Source organism: Theobroma cacao, chromosome 7, assembly GCF_000208745.1.
Source record: "Theobroma cacao cultivar B97-61/B2 chromosome 7, Criollo_cocoa_genome_V2, whole genome shotgun sequence".
NCBI lineage: Eukaryota > Viridiplantae > Streptophyta > Magnoliopsida > Malvales > Malvaceae > Theobroma > Theobroma cacao.
This window is the reverse complement of record NC_030856.1, coordinates 7534174-7558768: the sequence shown is the minus strand read 5'-3', so window position 1 is coordinate 7558768 and position 24595 is coordinate 7534174. Positions and strand designations below refer to the sequence as shown.

Here is a 24595-nt window from a genome sequence, read left to right as displayed (position 1 = left end):
TCAGAATTTGCATCTTTTTGGTTCTGTCTGACCTTTGAAACTCCTCTTTAAGTATATCCCATGCTTCCTTGGCTGTTTCACAAGCCATAATTCTTGCAAATATAGACTCTGTTACAGCAGCATGAATATGAGATAGTGCCTTGTACTTTTTGGCTACTTCTTCACTATGCTATCTTATTTGGTTTATAATGGATTGGCTTTCAACTGAGGGGTTTCTCCTCCATGTTCAACAACTTCTCAAAGATCAAATGCTTTTAGAAAAGCCTTCATTTTGACAATCCATGATGCATAACCCTCACCATTGAAGATTGGTGCAAAAAAACTTGTTGTACTGCCACTTGATGCCATACTTTGTTGAATGGAAGGTTGTTTATGTGCTATGAAGGTTTTTTAAGCTTGCTAACAGGCCTCTAAGATCATTAACGCTCTAATACCATGTTATGCTTTGCTAGATATATGATGCAAATGAAAGCAGAGCAAGTGAAAAATAGTTTTTGGACCTGTTAAACTATTGTCTGAAAGGTTGAAAACTTTAAGTGATTGAAGTTTTCCAAGAAAAGTTTAAGGATGGCAACCTGTTAGAAGGCTATCACCTCCTTGCTACATAAAGCCACCCTCGACTCTCTCTCCAAATCACCTTTAACCTAGAACACATGATTACCCCCTCTCCCTATTGTCCAAAAATATGGACAATTAGGTTTTATAAGAACCCTCAAATTACAAAAAAAAAAAAGGAAAAGAGGATAGTGTTTTTTAAGAAAAAATCTTGAAAAAAGAGGAAGAAGTGATAGAGATGCTATCCTTGCCAAAAAAAAAAGGAAAACATAAAAAGTAAAGACCTTATGTCACGACCCGGAACCTGCCTCAAGCACATGACAATCGCCGCGACGTCCCGATTGACACTCATTATTCGGAATGCCAACCAAAACCCCGCAAGGCTTACATATCAGTTTCTTTCCTTTCCTGTGAGCAATCGTTATTAAATATCGAGTTTTTAGAGAATATACACTATTTTAGATCAAAAACAATCAAAATAAAATTTTCGCCACACAGGGGTATTTTGGTCATGTTTTTCTCAAAAATTTCGAAACTGGCTAAAACGTAATATACAAGTACAAAACACATAATTCATATTCAAAATGAGTTTAAAAGTCTAAAATCTTCATTTAAAACGAAATTACGATTATTTGAATATAATAAGAAAATAAAAGAAATATTAAGGAAAATATTCTATTTTCTTATAAAACAATATTTATAGAGTTATACGTGAATAATTTTTATAGCGTAAAAGCTAAATAAATTTATACATACTGAAATACAGTAAGCCAAAATATTTAATTTAATTTACAATAACAAGAGGGCCCCCGAATAAACAAAAGTAAAGAGGACTGTGAACCTACGGTTTGGAAAATGCAGATCCAATGGTAGTCCTCGATGAGATCAGCTATCTACAGTCTATACTGAACCTGAAATGGGTGGAAAGGAGTTGGGTGAGATTTTGCAATCCCAATGAGTAAACAGACATTATCATAAATATCTAAAGGCGAGTAAAATGGAGGCAAGTTTAAACAACAAATTTCAACCCATTTCATAATGTTTTCAATTTATTTCTTAAACCATAAAATATTTGTAATTTACCAAAACAGTTGTTAAGGCTTATGTCTTTTATTAAAACAAGGCTCAAGCCAAAACTAATCCTCGGGGATACCTTGGCCGAGGCATCTAACCGAGTCCGCCAAGGGTGTTAAAATATTCACACGTGAAACACATTTTTATTTTTAAAACCAGCCGTTCCTTGGCGTTGGCCGAGTTACACATTCACGTGGGGGTTCGACGTGAAGTGAGCTCTAATACTACCCCAGGAGTTACCCTCCTCGCCTCTACAACCGGAGTAACTATATAACTGGGTTTACCGTGCCCCTCTAATAGGCAGTCCACGGAAACCCGTCACTGCAGTGACTAACCCACCAATTTTAATAAAATTTCGACAGTATAACGTGGCTTTTATTTATTTATCCAGCCTGCATAGTAAAACAACTTACATAAATTTCCCAATGCATTCACAAAATATAGCCACATATACTCATTTCTCATAAGCCATTCCTAGGAAAATATATATTTTTCAAGTCAATTTGTAGCCTCCAATTACTCAATTTCATAATCAATACAATATATTTTTATTTGTCACATTTATTCCTAAAACATCAAAAATCCCGTTTTAATCTCGTTTTCATTTCATAAAATACATAAAGGGCATTTAAAAATAAACTCTAGATAATTTACAATAATAATAAGTTTACTCACCGTTTGTACAAACTAAAAGCTTTCTAAGCGCCCCGATCACTACTCGTCGGGTACGACTTCTTTGCCTTTTCCGGAAGGCTCTCCTCCTAGACACATTACAAAAATTTACACAATTCATCACATTGATGCTAAATCACTATATAATTAACTTAAATCCTATACTAATGCATGGTATGAAATGCAATAGCCTAAAACGGCTTAAACGCGGTATTAACCTATTTTTGGCACTTTGCCCGATAAATTGCTAACGCGCTCCATTTTAGCTCTAAATCATCCCATTCTCTCTCCAACATTTCTAACCATTAAATATCAGCCAATAACCTTCTAAAAACAACAAAATCAGCTCACTCCCTTCCTTGGAAAATTCGGCCAAAAATGGGACATTAACTCGGTTAATTTTCTACTTTGTTTTTCTATCACGTTTAATCGTTTTTCATCATTTTCTCTTCATTTTCCTTAGAATAAAATCAATTCATCATCATTGTACAGCATTGAGCATCCAGCCAAGAGTGGGTATTGTGAAAATTTAATGATTTCTTGCCCAATTTAATTTCTAAACACATTTAACTAACTAAAACTATCAATTTAACTAAAAATCAAAACCTAAAAATTTCAATTTCTCTCCCCTAGAATTTCGTCCAGCCCTTGATATCACTTTTTGATCTCTCTCCTCAAGCATGCTAAATGGAAATAAAGGCATAGGAAAGGTAGAAATCAAGCTAAAATCGAAAAATCTTACCGTTAGACGCGTAAACGGTCGAAAACCGCGAATTTCCCTTTGAATTTTCTTGTTTCTCTTTGGTTTTTCTTTTTTTCTTCCTTTCCTCTCTATTTCCTCTCTTTTTCTTCCTTATGGCCGGCCAGCACTCAAAATTTGGGTTTAAATGGCTGACTTTTCATTAAAATAATATTATTTCATTAAAAAAATGCCACGTGTCACTTTCCCATTGGCCCATTTTTAAAATTTCATCCATTTGTTTCCAAATTTTTACCATACACTTGTCTCATATATTCATAGCTTTAGATAAAATTCTCAGACTCATCCAAAGTCTCGGTGGAGAAATTTTTGAAATTTACACTTTTGCCCCCGTAAAAGTCAAAAATTACATTTTTGCCCCAAAAATTGAAAAATTGCCCATAGACATATTTTTCATCCCTTATACTCATACCATTCTCAAATTTGTCAAATTTGATCTAAATTCTCTCAAAATCTCAAATTTTGTCCGTGGGTGGCAAAATTACGATTTTGCCCTTACACTCCAAAAATTACCAAAATTAAACTTTTTCACTTCCTATCATTAAATTATACTCCAAATAGTTAATCTTGGTCAAAAATTTCACTCCATGATCAAATTATTATCTTAGGTGGCAAAATGACGATTTTGCCCTTGAATATCAAAATTTCTAATTTTACCCCAAATGAACCCTCGAACTCCGAACAATCATTTTTAGTCATTCTTGGACTATAAAATATTAAATTTCATCCTAAAATTCCTATTTGAACTAGTTCGAGGTTAAATCAACTCAAGTGTACCATTAGGTACAATACCGAGTTTCGTCTATTCTTAGGTGCTTTTCCTAACATAATAACATACTACTCAGTGCATGTATGTCATGACATGTATTTATAGGGTCGGGTTTTACACCTTAGCTTCTAGCAACCTCATAACCATAACCCAAAAAATAGTAGTTTTTTAAGTCTCATTTTTCTTAGATCTAGGAGAAATGAGAGGTTTTTGGGAAAAAGTAATCCGATTAAAGGGTAGAGGAGATTGAAAGGAACCTTTAGTGAAATTTTGAGGATTTTTTTGTGCCAGCAAACGGAGGCTTGCGATGACAGTGGTGGCCGACAGTGGTCACTAATACCGATCGGTATTTGTGGTGGCCGGATTTCTTTCAAAAAGAGAAAGAAAGAATGGTGGTTATAGAGATAAAAGGGGTGAAAGAAATGACGGTGGAGATCGAAAAAAAAGTTTAAATAGTTAGGGTTGGGTTAGAAAGGGCACCAAAACGATGTCATTTAGGGAAAGTGAGAGTAAAAGAAAAAAGGAGTGGGAAAGAGAGAGAAAGAAGCGAGAATGAAAACAAAGAAAAGAAAAAAGAAAAAACAAAGGAAAAAAGAGAAAAGAAAAAATGGAGGCGACTAGGGCACCAAAAAAGAGAAAAGAAAGAAAAAAAAGGGAAAGTGGGCCATCTAAAGTATAAAGCCCAAATAGAAAGAAAATCCAAAAAAAAGAAGTCGAGGAAAGCAATGGGATAGCCCATAGAAAAAGCCCACTGAAAGAAAAGAGAAAAGAAGAAAATAAAATGGGACCAACAGAAAGGGAAAAAGAAAAGTGGATAAGGCCTAAATTTGTGAAAGCCCAACAATGACAAAAAATAATGGACTCTTGCCTAGTCCATTAAAGGTGAATTTCTTGGAACGCTTATCTTATTTTATTTTAAGTCTATTCTATTTCGTTAGAATGATTAGGATGAAAATAATGACTTAAATGTACTTAGATAGATGTAAAAAGCAAAAGAAAAGATGAAATATTTAGTTATATAAAATATACATAAACAGACATGAAAAAGGTAATAATAAAATATTTAGCTATATATATATATATATATATAAAGAAGAAATATGATAAAAATTTCTTTTGGTTATTTTGAATTGACATGATGATGGGCATTCGTTTGGGATGCGAGAAGTCTCAATCCCGAATTAATTTTCCTTGGTGAAGGATTTTGATTAAAACTCCACCAGTATAATCGGAGGGTTTTAATTTCGAGTTTCAATATTTATAATCTTAAATAAGTGTAAAAAAAATTATAAAAATAAATATAAAAAATGATAATATTGATAATCATAATAAGCACAAAAATAATAGATAAAATACATAAGACAATATAGAGTTTTGCAATGATAAACAAGGAAAATTTAAAGGGTAGATACAAAAAAATAATAAAATCTTTAGCTATGTAAAACACATATAGGAAGAAAAGTAATAAAATAAGTAAGTGAATAATTTTGCTTTCTAAAAGATATATGGGAAAGAGAGCAACTAAAGCATAAAATATATTAAAGTTAAAAAAAAGCAATAAAAAGTAAATTTTAAAAATGATAAAATTGTAGTGATAGTGATTAATAATGGACATTGGAATTTGTAGCACGTCACGCACCATTATTGCATCGTTTAAATGTCATGTCATGTAGACATATTGTGTGTACGAGTCAAAACCCCAATAATGGGACATTACAAGAGAGCTTGCGAATGCGAGTTCTTTCAAAAAATTCTTTAGGTAAAATGATACTTTCGAGTCTCACCAGTACAATAGGAGGGCTCAGAGAATGTCCTTCATATAAGTCTTTCACTCGTGTTAATGATTGCATTCACGAAAAATATTATTTTTACGTGCAAACGACTACCCTGATGATGGGATTTACTTGTTAAATTGGCGAAGACAAGTTTCCCAAGTACTTCCTTAAGTGAGAGAATATCCTCGGATCCCATTAGTATGATGAACAAATTTGAGAAACTTCCTCAATAAAAAGTTTTCGCTTGTCATTATTCAGATTTTATGCCATGTATTTCATAATTGCATCATGTGCACGTCACACCGATAAAATCGAATAAACTGTTTTAATTTGCTAATAAAATCAACAGTTTAGGTTATCATAGGATAATATATAATTAAATGGTACCGTTTATGGAACGGGTGTCACAGGGGTGCTAATCCTTCCCTATGAGTAACCATACTCTTGAACCCACTCTAAAGCCCGTAAACTAATTTATCATTCTTTTGACGGACCTAAAGTCAATTTAGGACCTTGTCGATTAAAGTAGAGTCAATAAGGGGCCAATCACACCTAGATAAAAAAGATTGGTGGCGACTCCTAGTGCTCCATGTCTAGTGGTCGGATTCTCGAACCTGCACGTCACGACAAATGGTGTTGACAATCTCTTTCTAAATATAAAAAATAAGTGAATAATTAGCAACAAAATCATTTTCTATCTTATTATGCAACTTCGTCTTTATAATTTTTCTAACTAAAAATGCATGTTCTGTAGTTGTTATAGAAACTAGAAGAGTTAAAATAAGTCAAACTAAATAATATAAGAATGGATATACAATTGATTTTTCTGTCTTTGACATTAACTGGCATAGCTCTAAGGGAGTTGAAACACTTTGCCAACATGGATCTTGCCTAATATCAAGTTCAAAATGCTCCAATTCATATTTCATATACAATTAAACGATACAAGAGAAGATATACAACTGATTTTTCTGCTTTTAACATTAACTGACATAGCTTTGAGAGAGTTGAAACACTTTGCAAATATGGATCTCTCTTAATATCAAGTTCAAAATACCATAATTCATGCTGCATATGCAATTTTTCTTGATGAGTAAGCTCATCAAGATAGAACTTTTGAGCAAGCTTGCAGATGTCATCAATCTTGAATAATTAAATCCATTTTTAGGATCAAAAGATGAGTTAAGGTAAAAAAAAGAAAAGAAAAATAATTCCAAAATTTGAGGTATGAAAAAAAAAAGGAAAAAAAAGAAAAATAATTGTCATCAATCTTGAATAATTAAATCCATCTTTACGATCAAAAGATGACATAAGAAAAAAAAAGAAAAATAATTCAAAATTTGAGCTAAGAAAAAAAGGGAAAAAAATCTGTAATCTCTGGGATGAAAATCTTAATACTATGCATGAGGTTGGTCGTGTTAGAGCAATAAAAATACTCACTTGAAAAAGAGAAAAATATGCTTAGGAAGTTGTGCTGAAACTTATATTTCTCTAGAAAAAACCTAGGATATTTGGAACAGCTTCTCAATCGATTCCAAGGCTTTAATTAATTCAGTGAAATATGTGCATAAATTTGACTGCAAAAGATTGCTTTCTTGAAGGAAGAGATATGCAAAACCAATTTGAGAAATCTATCCAATTTGAAGGACAACAGTGCTCCTTAACTATCAAAACTTTTTTTTTTTCCTTCTACATTGAGCATCAAGAGAGTTGAAGTATTAACATTGAAGATATATTGCGCTTAAGAAAAGTTGAAGATGTACACACAAAGCAATAACCAGAGAGAGAGAATGCATGGACTCATACTTAAGATAGTTGAAGATATATATCATGTTGAAAATACATACCATAATCTCAAAAAGGTCACATGAAAATCATCTATAAAATAAATAGGATAAGAATAATACAACTGAAATTATTGACTAACAATCTAATAATCTGAAAAAAGAAAAGGAAATCATCTCAAGGGTCGAACAAAAGCTGTGAGAATATATACAAAAGAAAGTTCACGACAATATATAAAATGGTAGAACCCATACCACACAAGGCTTGAAAAATCTCCTTGTCAAAATCCTATTTTTGCCAATGTCTTATTGGATGATTCGGCTTCCCTTGGGAGTATTGTCCTTAACTGGAACACATCCAACCTGGGAAATTTTTTAAACCTTGTCAAAGCTAAACCTTACATCTTGATAAAAAGAAAAATGTTAATGGTAATTAAATACTGTTATACTTTTAGAAGTACTAAAACTCACCTGAGAGCATTAATTATGTCCTTCTAACATATTTTTGCTGAACTCTTTTGGTCATCTTAATGAACCACGACGGTTTTCCAGTTGTGAACACGATGTATCCCATACTCAATCCGAATACTAGCCCAGATCCATACCCCATCAATATAGAAAATCTCCAGTTCAATTCTTTTGTTGTATCTTCATCATCATCAAATATTGTTGGAGGTGGTTCCAAACCCTGATCGTTTCCACAGCTTTTTGATAATGGGAATCCACATAAACCCAAGTTCCCAATGTAGCTATCATTTGTGAAAGTATCAAATTGTCTGCCTCTAGGAATGGATCCAATGAAATTATTCCAAGAAAGGTTTAATACCGCTAAGAATCCAAGATTATTTAACTGAGCCGGAATTCGTCCGTCAAGCTTGTTTGATGAGAGATCTAATGATTCAACCTTAGACAAATTACCTAAGGATGACGGGATAGGACCTGTGAAACTATTGTGAGAAAGGTTGAGGACTATAAGTGATTGAAGTTTTCCAATTATTTCAGGAATATGTCCAGTGAATTGATTATTTGAGAAGTCGACAACCATCAAAGAGATTAAAATTCTCGTGTACCCCATCTCCAACCCTTTTATTGTAATATAGAAAGATTCATCATAATACACAGAGAAACCGTAAGTGCTACCAGTTCTCATGAACTCTACTTCACCTTTCTTTTCATACCCATTGCTTATAGCATTCAAACTTTCTAAAAGTTTTGGTGGCAAGCAACCGCTGAAGTCGTTGTGAGAGAGATCAATGATCCGCAAATGAGAGAAGGAAGATGCAACTTCAGAATTGACAATGTGACCATGGAATCTATTGAATCTTAAGCCAAGAACTTGTAGATTCAATTTACCTAACCAACTAGGAAAGGTGTCACTTAAGTTGTTGTTCCCCAAATCTAGAAGTTCCAAGTCCTTGCAGTTAACCAAGGATTGTGGTATTGGCCCTTCAAGCTGGTTGTTGTTGATGCGAAAACTTATCAACGAACAACTTTCAGGAAACAAAGTTCTTGATAATTTACCATGAAAGTTATTCATAAATAGATTCATCTGTAAAAGAGAGGAAGTTATATTTCCAAAACACTCTGGAATAATTCCACCCAAATTATTCATAGCTAAGTCGAGAAATTGAAGGGAGCTCAAATTGCATATTGAGGAAGGGAATTCTCCAACTAACTGATTCTTTGATGCGCGGAACCAAATTAATGAAGGTGGTAGAGTTGGAAGCGGTCCTTGAAGAAAATATGAACAAAGGTTAAGAGAGGAAGAAGTCGTTTTATAAAAATACAAAAAATGACACTTCCTTTTGCACAATTGGAACTTACTTTAACATCACTCCCCAATCATAAGTTGAATAAGAACATTCTAATGAAACGAGTACAATTCTACATAGAGACAAATAATTTGCTCTAACTAAATGATTTCTGATGCGCACATAGAGTTAAAGAAAATGATACACTCTCTGATGTGTCATTGTTTTTTTTTTCTTTTGTTTAATCGTTGATATATAATTATAATAATCTTTTTATTGCATCCTTATCTACTTTGTCACCAAGAATGAAAATATTTCAAATACTTAAAAAAGGATTGCATATATATATATATATATATATGTGCAGAAATAGGATAAAAAGGAGAAGACAGATGATACCTGTCAAATGGTTAGACTGTATGTGAAGGGCTTCAAGAGAAGTCAAGCCTCTAATAGTTGATGGAATTACACCTGAAAATGAAATTCTCCCCTTAAAATTTTACTACAAATAAAGCCTTTTTTTCTTTCCTGAGCACTAAGTTACTATTCTATTCAACTTTTATTTTTTAAAAAAAGATTATGCACAATATATTTAATTTTTTAAGATGACAAAACGGGTGGTTCTATTTTTATATAGATTAATTATATTATAATTAGTACTAATTTTTCATTATATATATTTTAAATTAATTATGATATTATTTTTTACCTACTTTTCTTTTATAATAAATTTTCAAATATTAAAAAATTAAAAACAAAATGTAAACAACAAAAATATCAATAAAATGAAACCTGATGAATGTAATACTCCCTCTCTGCAAAACTGGGGTGTCAACATTTCCATTTTTAACTAATCTAATTTTGGTTCTTAATTTTTTATATTTGAACATCTGCAATTCTTGATATTGATTTTTCAATTTTCTTTTACATTTCGGTACTCAAAAACCAATTAAACTGTCGATAATATGAAAAAACTTAGCTGTAGAGAAATAAACAGGGGGAGGAACAACTCTTAAGGCAAGGAGGGAAGGGCTTAAGATGCCATGAAGAGCAAAGGGTTTGAAGCAAAAATTGTGGAAGAGGGGAAATGTGGTGAGAGGAAGATGGGACTGTTTTTAGAGAAGGAGGCTGATAGCATCTAAGGGAGTGGTGCGATGGATCCCTGATGGAAGGCTCGACATAAGGTTTTGGATGATGCTGGAAGAAATATCTTGCATATTATGAGAGAAAGGGATAATGAGAACAGTTGAGTTCTCATATTCATGCCTTTTGATTGTGTAATATTTTCGTGTGATCTTCATTGTCCTGGAAAATGCTTTAGGGAATGGTTTGTGTACAGTTTTGCGAGCCATTCCAAGTTAAGTGACTGAGGTTAGAAATGTAAAGGCAGTGGATTAACAAAGTCTAATAAGGAAGGAATTTTTGTAACAATGAGGTTTAAGTGGTGTTGCAGTTCTTTTGTAAGTGGCACGCTGATGCAATTGTACAGTGTTCCATACCGAGTAGCCAGGGTCCATATGCCATCAGAAGTCTCCAAGCCCCCTTGGCTAGAGACTTTAGATGGCACAATGGCTGCGGTTCTTAATAAAAATACTTAGGCTTTTCAAAAAAAACATTGATACAAGTATTTTGGAGGGTATAAGTAATTGGATATCAAATTGTCTAAATCTGATAAATTCTACAATAATTAAGAAAGTCAGCTTTTCACGAATTCTATCAGCCATATTTATACTAAATTTGAAATTTATATTTTTTACTTTTAATTTAAGTTTTCAAGTTCAACCAAAGTAAAACTTGAAATCCAAAATTTGAACTCATATATAAAAAAAATGACAGCTAATCATTTCAATTTGTCTAAAAAGAAGGCCCATAATAAGCGTACCTGTTAGGTTGTTCATGTCAAGATGCAAGTGGATTAATTTAGTCAAATTCTCAATTTCTTGAGGCAAACTTCCCTCCAAGTCATTCCAACCTAAAGCTAAAAATTCTAACTCTTGGCACTTGAATATATTGGTTGGAATTCTACCCGATAGATTGTTGTTATGAAAATCCAAACGTTGCAATTTAGGAAGGTGATCAAACATAGTCGATGAAAGATGACCTACAATGAGATTATTAGTGTTGAAATCAATATTTGCTATAAAAAAATATTGATGATGGAGAAAGATATGCAACCTGAAAACAAATTATCTCCCAAATACAACCATTTCAATTCAGAAACATTTCTAATTGCCATAGGAATCTGCACTTTTAAATCATTGTCATATAGGAGCAAATCCTCAAAATTTGACAAATTAAGAACCCGAAGAAGACTAGATAACATCATAGATGTTGTTACCGTATAGAAACAAGCTCTGAAGTTCAGTAAAGGAATCAAACAGTGATGGGATTTTCCCCACCAAAACTGTTGTTACCAAAGTTTATATATTTCAACCAAGACAAACGAGTCAACTCAACGGGCAATGAGTTATGAAAATTATTAAATCGGATGTTATGTTGAGCAAGAAAAGTTAGATTTTCTAAGTGAGGTGGGATAGTGCCTATAAGACCCATGTTACAAAAATCAAGAGCGATGACTATTTAAGGATAAATCTTTTAAATGAAATTTTTTAGGAGGGTTACAAGTGGTAACTTTTTATAAAAGTTTTTTAGAGTTAAAATAATTATGGGATCTTACCATAAGTATAGTCATAAATTATTTTTACAGAAAAGATTTATTTGTATATAATTATCACAAAAATAAAAACAATAAATCATGAAATAGAATCTGATGAAATACTAAAATAAATTTTAATAAATAGAAAAAATTTATAATTATTTGAGGAAAATTATTTTAAATGAAATTTTTAAGGAAGGTTATAAGTGGTAACTTCTTTAAATTTTTCAAAGTAAAAATAATTATGGGATCTTGCCATATGTGTTGGAGGGTAATTTCATGCATTAATTTTACAAAAAAGGTTCATTTTTTAAATAGTTATTACAAATATGAAATATTAATAAACAAAATGTTTTGTAAATTAGGAATAGAGCCATAACATTCATGTGTGTGTCAATTTAATAGAAACACAAATAAATAAAAATTCTCCAATGATAGAATTTTCGAGAAGGTTATAAGTGATAACTTCTTGAAATTTCTAGGTGAGAAATATTTCTTGGATTTTGTCTAAGTGTTGTGGTCTTCAAGGAAAATTCAAATACCAAAGAGTTTTATTTATTTACAAAATGATAAAATAAAATAAATTAACAAAGACAATAAATATAACAAAATAGGTGAAAAAAATTAAATGTTGAATTAACCAGGCTAAAAAGACAACCTATGATTAATTAGCTACCAATTAAATGGATGTTGTGAAGGTGCTAATACCTTCCTCATATGTAATACTTTTGAGCCTAGTTTGTTTCATAAACTGAAATCTATACTTTTTAATGAACCTAAGTTAAGCCTAAGACTTCATTAGAAAAAATAGATTCAACTAGGTGATCAATTGCACCTAAATAAAAAAAATGATGGTGATTCGTTTTTACATCAAATAGCTAAGTTATAGGAATCCCACATTATGCCAGTATTCGTTAACCGACACAATCATTAAAACTTAAAACTTTTATATTTGAATCTTAAGATATGTAGAGGACTACCTCTACTTGTATAACTCAAAAATATATTGACAAACAAAAAAGTAGAAAAAAATTATTAATATTGTCATAACATGTGGGTCCGAAAACCTAAACACTCAACTTGTAATGGAGTCATCATCAATTTTTTTTATTTAGGCATGATTGGCAACAATCTATTAACGTAACAAAGAGAGAGAAATAATAAAGAAAAATAAAAGTAATAGCAATAATATAACCAAAGGAATTCAAACAGCAATTCAAGACACGCATATTATGAAAGTATAGAAGCAAAAAAAAAAAAGAACATGATTTTTATGTTCTTTGGCTTCTTTCTTATACATATAAGTTTTAGCCAGATACTATAAATTCTATAATTAAAAAAATTCTATAACTTCTAATTTCTTTCTTTCTATTTTTCTTCTATAATTTTTTCTCAGAATAGTGGAATGAAGAAATATTGTAGAGGCCAAAAGAAGCAAATCCAATGGAATAGAGTAGTGTTCCCACTTCAATATTAACAAAAGACAAACATCCATAACCTGAAAAACCCAAAATTATGACCATGGATAGATCCAAACTATAATCTTAACACGTCACTATCCATATATTACAAATCATAAGTTGAATCAGAAAATTTAATGGAACTTAATAATATGCAAGCACAAACTATGGAAAAAAGATTACTCCCTTAATTTGTCACGAATTATTTGTCATTATTTAACTTTCAGAAAAATTGACAAAAAAAAATATTGAAATATTAAAATTTTAATTTTTTTATAAAATTGATGTATTATGATTTTTAATGTCAATTTTTTTAAAAAATATCATGAAAATATAGTTCTTTATCAATTACTCTTCACATTTACATTTTTAAATGTTTTAAATTTAGGTTCTTTCTCATTTTTATAAATATCTAAAATTTTTAATTTTTCTGTAGTAGATATAGATTTTCATTTTTCTTTTACATTGTGGTATTAAAAATCAATTAATAAAAAATCTTAAAGTGGAAAACGTTTTTCTTCAATTATGTGTCAAAGCATTGCACTAATTAATTCTTTTAACAATTAAAATTTTCATCTCAAATACTTAAAAAGGATTGCAAATTGATATGCATATTACAGTTGAAAAGGAGAAGAAAGATGATATTGTACCTGTCAAGTGGTTATGCCAAAAATCAAGGTGCTTAATAGAAGTCAGGTTTCCAACAGTTGATGGAATTTCACCTGAAACATAAAATTCAATCCCTCAAACAAAGTTAAAATTTTACCTAGCCTTTTCTTCTTTGAGCACTAGGCATCTATTTTATTTATCTTTATTTTTCCAAAAACAAAACGGCTCAAATTCTCCATTTCTTAATGTTGAAGATAATGCTTGACCAAGCGACATGTTTTTTCAGTTTAGATATATACAGTTATTGTGTCTGCTGTGTCTTTCTCTAAACCGTAACTAAGTTATGGGATAATGGATGTTTTATGTTTAGTTTATTAACTGATATTTGTAAACCACGTTTCAGCAAGTGGCTATCTTTTAAGTTCTATGCTATATGTAATATTTATCAGCTTTCTTTAATGAAGATGTGTGTGAGCTTTGCATCCTCTGTTCATCTCTGTTTTATTGTTGTATAACAGAGTTATTTTATAGCAGCCATTTGTTCTTAAAAATCATTCCACTATCATGGTATCAGAGCTCTATTAAGACCTTAAGGGATCACGATAAGGCTTCATCACTTATAAACCTTGTTTAAAACATCCTGCAAACTCATAAATTTTTTTTTTTTTACTTGTTGCCTAACACCATTAAAATGGCTACAAGTTCTTCTTTTTTCTCATCAGGCACCTTCTATATTTGATGGGAGTAATTATCCCATTTGGGCCATCAAAATGAAGGCTTATTTGAGGGCTAATAATTTGTGGGATGTTATTCAAAATGGTACTTTACCTCCACAGTTAAGAGAAAATGCTACATTGGCTCAAATCAAATAGCATGATGAAGAGGTGGCAAAACATTACAGAGCTTTGTCATATCTGCATTCTGCTGTAACAGAAGTGGTGTTTACCAAGATCATGGCCTGTGACACGGCAAAAGAAGCATGGAGCAAGTTGGAGGAAGAGTTTCAAGGGTCTGATCGTACCAGGCAGATGCAAGTTCTCAATTTACTAAGAGAATTTGAGGTTTTAAGGATGAAAGATGCTGACTCTGTCAAAGATTATTTTGATAGGGTAATGAAGGTGGTGAATCAATTGAGGTTACTGGGTGAAACCATGCCTGATAAACGGGTGGTTGAAAAAGTTTTGGTTAGCATCCCTGAACGCTTTGAATCAAAGATTCCTTCCTTGGAAGAGTCTAAGGATTTGTCCAAACTTTCCCTTACAGAACTTGTAAATGCTCTCCAAGCTTCAGAACATAGGAGGGCAATACGTTTGGATGATAACACTGAGCATGCTTTGGTGGCTAAGTTCAAGGAAAAAATAATTGCAGATACTGGAAAGAAGGGACACAACCAGTCAAAAGAAAAAGGAGGCACTCATCACAACAAAACACCCAACAAAAGGAGCAAATTTCCAATATGTCCACATTGTAAAAAAAGAAACCATACAGAGGCATACTGTTGGTTCAGACCGAGTGTGAGATGTCATGCTTGCAATCAGTATGGTCATATTGAGAAGGTTTGTAAAAACAAATCAGAAAAGCGAGATAATTCACCCCAGAAAATTGATAAGGCTGAGGTGGCAGAAGAACAATTGTTTATGGCATTGAGCAAGACCAAGGTTGCTGATCCAAGCCAGTGGTTGTTGGACAGTGGATGTTCAAGCCATATGACTCCAAATGCAGAACTCTTCACTGAACTTGATCATCAACATAGATCAAATGTTGAAATAGGCAATGGAGATTTTCTTCGTGCAAAAGGGAAAGGTACTGTGGGAATTCAAACTACATCAGGTAACAAGTTTGTTTCTGGAGTTCTACTTGTGCCTGAAATTTCCCAAAATTTGCTTAGCGTTGGGCAAATGGTTGATGATGGTTATATCTTATTATTTAAAGACAAATCCTGCACTATAGTTGATCCCAAAGGAGAGTTTGTTATGACTGTTCTTATGAAAAAAAGGTGTTTTCCTTTGAATTGGAATGATGTGTGCTGTCAAGCATCTGAGAATGGTTTGAATTCTACCTCTCTGTGGCATAAACGTTTGGGACACTGCAATTTCTCTTCATTGATTCATGCTAGCAAGTTGAGTTTAATGGAAAATTTACCATCTTTGACTGAATCAAATAAATTGTGTGGCATTTGTCAATTTGGAAAGTCAACTAAAAAACCCTTTCCAACAACTTGTTCGAGCAGAGCCATTGAGAAGCTAGATCTGGTTCATACTGACATTGCAGGACCTATGAGTGAATTATCACTCAATGGAAGTAAATTCTTCTTAATTTTTATTGATGATGTTACCAGAATGTGTTGGATTTTCTTCCTAAAAAATAAATCAGAAGTGTTTGACTGTTTTCTAAAATTCAAGGCAAGAGTTGAAAAAGAATCAGGAAGAAGAATTAAAATTCTCAGATCAGACAATGGTGGAGAATACAAGTCTTGGGCATTTTCTAAATATCTTGAAAAGGAAGGCATTCAACATCAGCTCACTGCTCCATACTCTCCTCAGCAAAATAGAGTTAGTGAGAGAAAAAACCGAACCATAATGGAGATGACCAGGTGCTTGTTGATGGAGAAGGGATTAGCCAAGAACTTCTGGGCAGAAGCAGCCAACACTGCTGTATATCTACTAAATCTTCTTCCTACAAAAGCCTTGAAAGATGTGACTCCACATGAAGCTTGGTTCGAGAACAGGCCATCAGTAAGTCATTTACGTATTTTTGGATGTTTGTGTTATGTGCATGTTCCTGCAGAACTGAGAAATAAATTGCAGCCTAAAGCACAAAAAGGAATATTTGTTGGCTATAGCTTGGAGTCAAAAGCCTACAGAGTTTATCTGATCGATTCTGGTAAGATTTCCATAAGCAGAGATGTTATTTTTGATGAAGATCACAAGTGGGATTGGGAAGAACCGCAACAAAAAAAAATCTGGTGACCAAACTGCTGTTCCAAGTGAACTTGATCTTGACCAGATTATTGATGAAGCACCAGTGAGAGGTACACGTCCTATTCAAGATATTTATGATAGTTGTCAAGTTGCTATCTCCGAACCTGACTCTTTTAATGAAGCTGTACTCTATGATGAATGGAAAGCTGCTATGAAGGAAGAGATTACTATGATTGAGAAGAACAAGACGTGGACACTTGTAGATAGACCGAAACACAGACAAGTGATAGGAGTCAAATGGGTCTTCAAGAAAAAATTAAATTCTGATGGGTCCTTGAATAAGTATAAAGCAAGGCTAGTTGCTAAAGGGTTTTCTCAATTGCCAGGGGTGGATTATTTTGACACTTTTGCTCCCGTGGCAAGGTTAGATACAATCAGGCTACTCATAGCACTTTCTGCAGCATTTGGCTGGAAAATATTCCATCTTGATATTAAGTCTGCCTTCTTAAATGGTAGACTAACAGAGGAGATTTATGTTGAACAACCTGAGGGGTTTGAAGCTGAAGCTGGAAATGACAAAGTGTATAGGCTTCATAAAGCCTTATATGGCTTAAAGCAAGCACCACGTACCTGGAATGCTAGAATTGACTCTTATCTGCAAAGTCAAGGATTTCAGAAAAGCTTGAATGATGCAACTTTGTATGTCTTAAAAGGAGGTAATGGTGTCTCTTTAATTGTATCATTATATGTAGATAATATTCTGATAACTGGTGCTTATTGTCATGAAGTTGAAAAATTCAAAGCAGATTTGCAGAAAGATTTTGATATGTCTGATTTGGGGTTGATGAGGTATTTTTTGGGACTTGAAGTATCACAGACCAGGAATGGTATTCACTTAACACAGCAGAAATATATTCTTGATGTCCTGAAAAGATTCAAAATGAACAACTGCAAGGCCATAGCTACTCCTCTTGTCGCCAATGAAAAATTACCTACTGATGCAGGTGATAAACTCAGTAATCCTGGTGAATATAGAAGTCTTATTGGCTGTCTTTTATATATATGCTCAACTAGACCTGAGATCATGTTCTCGGTTAGTTATTTGTCAAGGTTTATGCAGCAGCCATGCAAGTCACACTTCACTGCTGCAAAAAAATTACTGAGGTATCTAAAGGGCACTTCAAGTTATGGTGTCAAGCTTACACGATCTGATGTTGTTGATCTTGTAGCATTCTCAGATAGCGATTGGGGAGGCTGTATTGATGATGCTAAGAGTACTTCTGGGTACATATTCACTCTTGGTAATGGTGTTTTCTCATGGAGTTCACACAAGCAAGAATCTGTAGCCCAATCCTCAGCTGAAGCTGAGTATGTGGCAGCTGCTAATGCTGCAAATCAAGCTCTTTGGTTAAGAAAGGTGCTGATTGATCTTGGCATACCTCAGACTAAACCAACCAAGCTGTTCGTGGACAATCAGTCAGCAATATCCATCTCTCAAAATCCTGTTTTTCACGGAAGAACAAAACACATTCACGTGAAATATCATGCCTTGAGAGACGCACAAAAAAAAGGTGAAATTCTGGTTCAATATTGCTGCTCGGCTGATCAAGTTGCAGATATCATGACCAAGGCACTTCACAGAGCAAAGTTTGAACTCAACCGAGGAATGCTGATGGTTAAAGATGCAAGCATTAAGGAAGGGTGTTGAAGATAATGCTTGACCAAGTGACATGTTTTTTCAGTTTAGATATATACAGTTATTGTGTCTGTTGTGTCTTTCTCTAAACCGTAACTAAGTTATGGGATAATGGATGTTTTATGTTTAGTTTATTAACTGATATTTGTAAACCACGTTTCAGCAGGTGGTTATTTTTTAAGTTCTATGCTATATGTAATATTTATCAGCTTTCTTTAATGAAGATGTGTGTGAGCTTTGCATCCTCTGTTCATCTCTGTTTTGTTGTTGTATAACAGAGTTATTTTATAGCAGCCATTTGTTCTTAAAAATCATTCCACTATCACTTGAGACATATTTCCCTCCAAGGCATTGATTTCTAACTCTTGACCTTTGAATAAATTGGTTGAAATTCTACCAGAAAGATGGTTGGATCTTAATTAAACCTAGAGAAAGCTGATCAAATATAGCTTATGGAATCTGATCTGCAATGAGATTATTAGTGTTGAAATCAATGTTTGCAATAAAGAAATATTGATTATGGAGAAAGATATGCAACCTGAAAGCAGATTATCTCCCAAATGAAATAATTTTAACTTAGAAAGATTTCTGATTGCTATAGGAATCTACCCTTTCATATCATTACCATCAACATCTCAGTGTTTGACAAAGAGCACAAGGAAGACAGGATAACACCAGAAAAGTGATTACTGTACAAAGATGAAGAACGTTAAAGGTGCGGAATCCAGAAAGTTGTCTAAGGCTTGATGAATCAGAAGACATTGAGATTAATAACTCGGGTGAGGAGTCCAGATTATTGAGTACTGAGCACTCTAATAAGGAGACGGTCGAGGAGTCAACTGAGGTTCTTGATATGTTAGTGGGTTCAAATGATACGAGAAATATTGATAATGAGGCATTAGCTTCAGTTGAAGGGTCCTTCCAAGAAGCTGATTTGGTGGATGTTCTATTGACTGAACAAGAAGAACGATTAATGGATGTTGGTGGATTTGGTTTATTTATGTCTCCTGTTGCAGAAAGGTTGGGTAAAAACTTTAAGCCTCCTTCGTCTGGCTATAGAAAAAATACAGGGCTCAGTGTTTGCATAGGATCTGGTGTAAGGTAGAGAAGGAAAATCAGAAGAAATCTCAGGGATATTCTGTCAGGTAGGAATTCATATGACTCCCTTTCCGACAGCGACATATTAAGAAGAAACATGATTACTATTCAAGAACCTGAAACAACCTGGAATGTGTCATCTCGATTGGGATTTGTTTTTGAAACCAATAGAGGTGAAGTGGTCTGTGAGTTTTTGAGATTGGAGGAAGAAAATAGGGCGAAAGCAGCACATTAAGTTCTTGTGAGTTTTGTGTGTTCTATTGTGATTAAGATTTTTGTCACTTGGGACGTAACAGGTTTAGGCAGAGGAGAGAAGAAGCGGCCAGTTAGAAGACTCATTAGTAGGACAAAACCGGATGTTGTTTTTTAACAAGAGTCGAAGTTGAGTAGAAAGTTTAGTAGATATATCAAGTTCTTAGTGGGGGGTCAAGACTGTAAATTCGAACAATCAGAGGTGGTTGGAGAAAAGCTTTTTTGAGTTAGATTCAAGTATAGTGGAAAGGCATTACATCCTGTTAGTGGATCGTATCAGAAAAGGGGATCGAAAATGTGGTTTGGGCAACATTTATGTTCCAAATGAGGTTGGGGCCAGAAGTGAGCTACGGCTTGATTTGATTGATAATTTAAGGGATCTAAGTTTTAAGTGGTGCATTGGAGGTGACTTCAATGCGGTTATGAACAGTAGGGAGCGTAGTAGTGGTTTGGATGATGGTAGGAGCTCTGTGGACTTTGTTTTCTTAATTGACGCCATTCAAATGATCAATATGCCTTTGGTAGGGGGACAAATTCACTCGGGGAAGAATTAGAGGGAGTTCATAATTCAGCTGAATTGACAGATTTCTGGTGGATCCTATTTTCTTTGATTGGCAAGATAACATGAATCAAAAATGCCTTCCAAGATCTTTATCAAATCGCAATCCGATGTGATCTAGTGGAGAGGTGCTTGATTGGGGTCTGAAACCATTCAAAATATTTAACCACTTGTTGGATAATGGAGAGTTCCAAAAAATACTTGAGTTTGCTTAGTAGAATAGTGATTCAGGGGAGTCGAGCAATAGCGGAATTTGGCACAGATTGAGAGCCATGAAGCCTAAAATAAAGGAATGGCATAACAACCTGAAGAGATCGAGAAGCTTGGATTGTCCATTCATGAGAAAACAATGGCTACTCAAGATGGGGGTGAGAATATTGAAATAAGGAATGAATTACTAATGATGAAATCTACACTGTCGGAGCTTTATAAGGCTGAAGAAAGATCGTGGTAGCAGAAATCACGAATTAGGTGGCTCTTGGAAGGAGATCACAATACTAAATTTTTCATGCAGTTGCTTATTGAAGGAGAAGGGTTAACTCTATTAATCGTTTAATAATCCAGGGAAGGTTAGTGGACAACCTTGGTATGATTAAAGAAGAGGTTGCGAATTTTTATGAAAATCTTTATAGTGGGAAAAAGGTTGCTAAACTCAAGGAGTTGAACTGCAGCTTTAAGACTTTGTCCAAAAATTCAGCAAATCAGTTGGAAAAACCTTTTTCCACGGGGGAGGTTTAGGAAGCGATTGAGAGTTGTGATAGTAATAATTCGAACTTGTTCAAGAAGTAAAGGAGATGGATTAAAGACGGTGTGATGTAGCTTCTAGGTAACTTTTTTGTTACAGGGTTTATGGATCAGAAGATTAATGCTTCCTTCGTTGTTCTCATTTCCAAGGTATGTAATTTTGAAAGACTGAAAGACTTTTATCTGATTAGTTTGGTTAGTAGTTTGTACAAGATTATGGCAAAGGTTTTGGCTAATTATATGAGGACGGTGGTTAAGGAGGTGGTTGGTCATAACCAATTTACATTCATAAAGGGTAGATAGATTCCTGATTGCTCCTTGATCACAAATGAAGTTGTGGGTAATATGTGAAAATATGGTAATCGTGATTTAATATTTAAAGTTGATTTTGAAAAGACTTTTCAACAGTGGTAATTGGAGGTTTATGGATCTTGTTATGAAGAAAACATAATTTGGTGATAGATGGAGGAATTGGATATCAGTTTTTACATTTCTTCTGTTGTTGTCTCGATTCTTGTTAATGGCATTCCTACTCGCCAATTCAAGATGTACAGAGAATTGAGACAGGCTGCCCACTTTCTCTTTTTCTCTTTAATTTAGTGGTTGAGGCTTTTGGGTTTTTAATGTGTAAGGCGGCTGACCTTAGACTGTTCAGAGGTGCTGTTTTTGGGAGAAATGGTTTCTTAGTTACACATCTACAATATGTTGATGACACACTTGTTTTCTGTAAACCTGATTTCAAGGATCTTACTAATATCGAAAGGTGGTTAAGATGTTTTGAAGCTGTGGCAGGGCCGGAAATCAATTTTCAGAAAAGCATTCCTTATGGAATGGGCGTGGATTAGAGTACTCTAAATTCTTGGGCCAACTACGTGCTTTGGCCAACTACGTGCTTGGGCCTCCTATTGGGTTCTAGGGCTCATTCAGTTAATTTTTGGTGTCTGTTGTTGGAGTGTTTTGAAGCCAAGTTAGCAAGCTGGAAATCGAAGCTACTCTCTATTGGTGGTCGTACTACTTTAATCAGAGTTGCTCCATCTGGTCTCCATGTTGACTAAATGTCTTTGTTCCAAATGCCAATCTTGGTTTGAAATGAGTTAGACAAAATTCAGAGGTGGTTTTATAGGGTGAGTCAAACGAGAAAAGGAAATTACATCTTATTAATTGGGAGAGAATTTGTAAACCAAGGAATTGCAGTGGTGTGGGTATTACTGATCTTATTCTTAAAAACAGAGCTTTACTTCATATATGGGTATGGACATACTTCTCTATTAGCCAAAAAACAAAAGTCTAATAAACTTGTCATGAATGCTTGCTTCGTTCCAGTTTTTACACTTGTGTAACTTGCCAAGAAAAACAAGCTCTAAGCTAGTGGAAGTCATATTTTTTCTAATGTTAAAGACAGTACGAAGGGCAGGAGCTAAGAAATTGGAATTCATTTCTCCATAGTCAAAAGTATCCCACACCATTAGAAACCTGCTAAGTCTAGAACACTTATATTCGTTTCAAGACTTTCTTTATCGAATAATTTTGTGAATTTTAAATCTTACTAGTGTTTGGGCCCGTTTCGTCGTATTGTCAATTTTTATATATCATTCATAAGATTTTTATTTACTTGTGTAATTAAACTGAAATCATAAATATAAACTCACAAATAAAAATAAATTACCACTTAATTATTTTAATTTATCTAAAAGAATGTCCATGGTAAGCATACCTGTTAAGTTGTTTGAACTGAAGAACAAGTTGTTTACTTTAGTCAAATTTCCGATTTCTTGAGGCACACTTCCCTCCAAGGCATTGTTAGATAAAATTAAATCTTCTAACTCTTGGCACTTGAATAAACTGGTTGGAATTTTACCTGAAACATTGTTCCATTCCGACATTAGAAATTGTAATTTAGGAAGGTGATCAAATAAAGCCAATGGAAGTTGACCTCCAATGAGATTATTAGTGTTGAAACCAATATTCACAATAAAGATATATTGAAGATCGAAAAAATATATGCAACCTGAAAGCTGATTCTGTCCCAAGTCCAACAATTTCAACTTAGAAAGATTTCCGATTGTTACAGGAATCTGCCCTTTCAAATCATTGTCATATAGGAACAACTCCTTAAGCTTTGACAAAGAACCCAAAGAAGGTGGGATAATACCAGAGAAGTTGTTACTGTACAGAGACAATCTCTGAAGTTGAGTGAAGGAATCAAACCATGATGGGATTTCCCCAACGAAGTTGTTGTTACCGAAGTTTATATATTGCAAGGAAGACAAATTTGCCAACTCCATGGGTAACGAGCCTTGAAAATTGTTGTTTCGGATGTTAAGCTGAATAAGAAAAGAGAGATTTCCCAAGTGAGGTGGGATGGTGCCCATAAGACCCATATCAGAAAGATTAAGAGTGACGATTCTTTGATGATCGGACCTGCAAGTGACACCAATCCAATTGCAAACGGAAGTAGTAGTCGACCAGTTGGTTGCCAATATGTTTTGAGGGTCATGAGTGACATGGGCTTTCAGTGCAAGAAGAGCCAATTGGTCAGTGGTGATATTGGGTGATTCTGCTGAGAAAGCAGCCACAAAGTTGAGTAACACCACAAGAGGGAGGAGGAAGCCAGTATTTTCCATATAGTTGTGTTTGTGGTTGAGACAAATTTAAAAAGAAACACCAGAGTTTGTTGCATCATTGTGTTGGTCAATGCTCTCATTCTTTAAATACTAGCACACGCACGTTTCGAACTTGGTTGAAGGCTTGAAGCATTCTTTGCGACGCCATGCGGTTGACTAGTTTTACAGATTTTTGCATTGTGAAAAGGCCCTGCAAATCAAAGAAAAGCAAAATGGACAAATGATCGTTTTCAGGTAGGAAAAGCAAATGTTTGATTGTTAATGAAGCGTCGGTCCCCACACGCTATGGACACCAAATACATATTGAACAAGAAATCTGTAAAATGCTCCTGCAATTGCAAAAACTGGTCCAGTGTTCACACATCTCTCTTAAGTAAAAAACAAAGTATAACAAACTTGTCACAAATGCTTGTTCTGTTCCGTTGTTGACGCCTCGGTATCGTGCCAAGAAAAACAAGCTCTAAGCTGTCCAATTCTAACAGAAGTCTAATTCCAAACGTTAAGGCATGACAGAGACGGTCAGAGGGGCTGGAGCTAAGAAATTGCAATTCATTTAGCAATCAATGAACTGATAGGAAGTGAAGAAACAAAGTGTAAAAGGAAGAAACAAAGGAGTCCCTATATGGAAGTTACCTACCTCGTATATAAAGGTATGGAAATTACAATTTTTCCCTTTCCCTTATGGTAAAAAATGTCCGACGCCATTAGAAACTAAGTCAAGGACGCTCATATTCGTTTCAAAGTCTTTCTTTATTGGATATATATGTGGATTTAAAACCTACGAGATTAAATTTTTTTTAAAAAAAAATCATCTTTTACAACTTTCTTGAAATTCT

At 33.9% G+C, this 24595-nt stretch overlaps 2 protein-coding genes across 2 annotated transcripts; both read right to left on the bottom strand.

Moving 5' to 3' along the window:
* On the bottom strand, nucleotides 7480–9001 carry LOC18594306 (receptor-like protein 12). Its single transcript, XM_018124306.1, has 2 exons — nucleotides 7861–9001; nucleotides 7480–7752 (listed from the first exon to the last, which is right to left on the bottom strand). Exon 1 carries the CDS (start codon nucleotides 8999–9001, stop codon nucleotides 7874–7876), a length of 1128 nt encoding a protein of 375 aa, XP_017979795.1. The 3' UTR covers nucleotides 7480–7752; nucleotides 7861–7873.
* Nucleotides 13176–23803, bottom strand: LOC108662761 (probable leucine-rich repeat receptor-like protein kinase At5g63930). Its single transcript, XM_018124305.1, has 4 exons — nucleotides 23144–23803; nucleotides 22850–22993; nucleotides 13907–13978; nucleotides 13176–13294 (listed from the first exon to the last, which is right to left on the bottom strand). Exons 1-4 carry the CDS (start codon nucleotides 23757–23759, stop codon nucleotides 13176–13178), a joined length of 951 nt encoding a protein of 316 aa, XP_017979794.1. The 5' UTR covers nucleotides 23760–23803.